This window comes from Phoenix dactylifera, chromosome 4, assembly GCF_009389715.1.
Source record: "Phoenix dactylifera cultivar Barhee BC4 chromosome 4, palm_55x_up_171113_PBpolish2nd_filt_p, whole genome shotgun sequence".
NCBI lineage: Eukaryota > Viridiplantae > Streptophyta > Magnoliopsida > Arecales > Arecaceae > Phoenix > Phoenix dactylifera.
Genome location: NC_052395.1, coordinates 19,869,168 through 19,871,356, shown reverse-complemented (window position 1 = coordinate 19,871,356; position 2,189 = coordinate 19,869,168). Strand labels below are relative to the sequence as shown.

At 39.7% G+C, this 2,189-nt stretch overlaps 1 protein-coding gene across 2 annotated transcripts; it reads left to right on the top strand.

Moving 5' to 3' along the window:
• On the top strand, positions 1–1,867 carry LOC103713958 (NAC domain-containing protein 92-like). 2 transcript variants are annotated; one of them, XM_008801022.4, is made up of 3 exons: positions 1–323; positions 787–1,055; positions 1,265–1,867. In XM_008801022.4, exons 1-3 carry the CDS (start codon positions 170–172, stop codon positions 1,772–1,774), a joined length of 933 nt encoding a protein of 310 aa, XP_008799244.2. In that variant the 5' UTR covers positions 1–169; the 3' UTR covers positions 1,775–1,867. The 2 variants fall into 2 exon arrangements, with proteins under 2 accessions (XP_008799244.2, XP_017699949.2); XM_017844460.3 differs by having other exon boundaries at positions 775–1,055.
• The last annotated feature ends 322 nt before the right edge of the window (positions 1,868–2,189 follow it).

Sequence of the window (2,189 nt, the reverse complement as noted above, 5' to 3'; positions counted from 1 at the left end):
CACAATCCCATGTCGCGTGGTAATTCGTAATTAGCGTGAACCAAACCATCTTTCTCAAGTTGCTGGATGGGATTAAAAAGAGTTCCTTGGGGTGTACAAGAAGGAGAGCATCCTTAAGAGAGCTATGTTCTCTTAATTAAGAGTTGCTGGTGAAGTAGCTTGATTGGAGATGGAAGGGAACCTCCCTCCGGGCTTTAGATTCCATCCAACGGATGAAGAGCTCATCATTTGCTATCTGAGCCGCAAGGTCTCAGATTTTAGGTTTTTCACCAAAGCCATAGCTGAGGTTGATCTCAAGAAGTGTGAGCCATGGGAGCTCCCAGGTAGTTATATGATTTCTTATACCTCTTTATATCTATAACATGGATCGATTGGTGTGTGCCAAGATTAATTTGCTTCTCTCTTGGGCATAGAAAGCCTTTTCTTTTTTTTGAGTATCTCGGATTTCCTTTTTTTTTTTGGACTTTGTTGCTCTAACTTGTATTTCTTTTCGGTCTTAGTAAACTAAAGATCCTCTATTCCTTAAAGCTAAGTTGCATTTCCATGTGATCGAAAATGCAAATCCTTTCTTATCATCAAAAAAGAAAATGAAATTCTTTCTTTTCTGATGTTTTCCATGAGTATGTATAATGCAAAATTGTCATCACATCTGGCTTTTTCTCGAGTTACCACATATTTCCTGATTTTTTTTTTTGTTAAAAACTTAGAAGGATAGTTCGATCTTTATTACTATATCATTTCATTATATTTTTTTGAAGTGCCTAGTTTGCTCAGAAATAATTACAGGGAAGGCCAATTTCATGGGAGAGAAGGAATGGTATTTCTTCAGCTTGAGAGATCGTAAATATCCGACGGGCCTCCGGACCAACAGAGCCACTGATGCAGGCTACTGGAAAACCACAGGGAAAGACAGGGAGATCTTCCATTCGGGCATCCTGGTTGGCATGAAGAAAACACTGGTATTTTATAAAGGAAGAGCTCCAAATGGTGAGAAGACTGGTTGGGCGATGCATGAGTATCGACTCCACACCAAATTCCCTTACAAATCCACAAAGGTGGCGCATTTAAAGTTCCCTTCTTTCAAAGGAAATTACAATTAGCTGCACATAATTAAGAAGCTGAATGGTAGAGAGGATGCAAGAAGATGAATTGAATTGATAGAATAAGTCACTCCCTTTATTAACGCGGAGGTTGAATTGTCTAAACTAACTGGTGATTGCTTTTCGCAGCACCAACTGATGACATTTGAGTGTCCCCTCTGCAGGAAGAATGGGTTGTGTGCAGGGTCTTTAGAAGGGTCTCCAGTGGCAAAAAACTACAAGAGGGCACTTCATCCATGCCACAGTCATTTGGATCTCCATGCAATACTACTTCAGGGACAGAGCTTGGTGAACCCAATACATCCATCTTAGATAATCTCATCAATCCTTCTAGCACCCTTGATCCGGTGTTGATTAATAACGACAACGACAACAATAGCAATTGGGGTTTTGCTAAAGAAACCACGAACCAGATTATGCAGTGTGCATGGCCTTCAGGCTTGTTAAGTTCCAGCTTCTCAGCAGATCCAGGGATCTTGAAGGCATTGCAGCTTAACAATAAACAATCAAGAGAAGCCACAGATGTGACCACTTCAAACCATTTTATAGCACAAGGAGACACCGTCTTTGGAGATGAATCGAGCTTGAGTTTCCCAGCTTCTTCGTCTAGAGGCATGGATTCTATGCAGCAACAACAGCTGTTCGATCAGAATTCTATTTGGAAAGGCTACTGAAAGAGGAATGGGCACTTCCTTATATATATGCATATATATTTATAGAAGAAACCTTATTAATAAAGCAATTGAATTGAATTATTTTCCCCTTCATTCCGAAGAAAAAAGGGCTATTCAGAATGCTCATGTTAGTTGCTCTTAACCATGGTGCGTGGGGGAGAATCCACTATTGAAAGTTAAAGTTCGAAAGCTTTATTTATGTTCCATATACTTCAGCCATTATTGCTGCTCCAACATCCTCAGCAAACAAATATATAGTTGGCACGCTATGTTTTTCATTTTGATTGCTGTCTTTAATTTCATAAGAGTGTCAATTTACACATTGATGAAAATGATGAATTAATCCTATGAAGAGCGCTTGAACTCGTAGTCGTTTGGCTGGAGAATTCACATGCATCACGGACGTCTTTTAGTT

Excerpts from the sequence above, each read along its gene's own strand:
- LOC103713958 (XM_017844460.3), top strand. The coding sequence starts at position 170 with ATGGAAGGGAACCTCCCTCCGGGCTTTAGATTCCATCCAACGGATGAA. Across the intron at positions 324-774 it reads TGAGCCATGGGAGCTCCCAG|AAATAATTACAGGGAAGGCC; the intron begins GTAGTTATATGA and ends TAGTTTGCTCAG. Across the intron at positions 1,056-1,264 it reads TCCCTTACAAATCCACAAAG|GAAGAATGGGTTGTGTGCAG; the intron begins GTGGCGCATTTA and ends TCCCCTCTGCAG.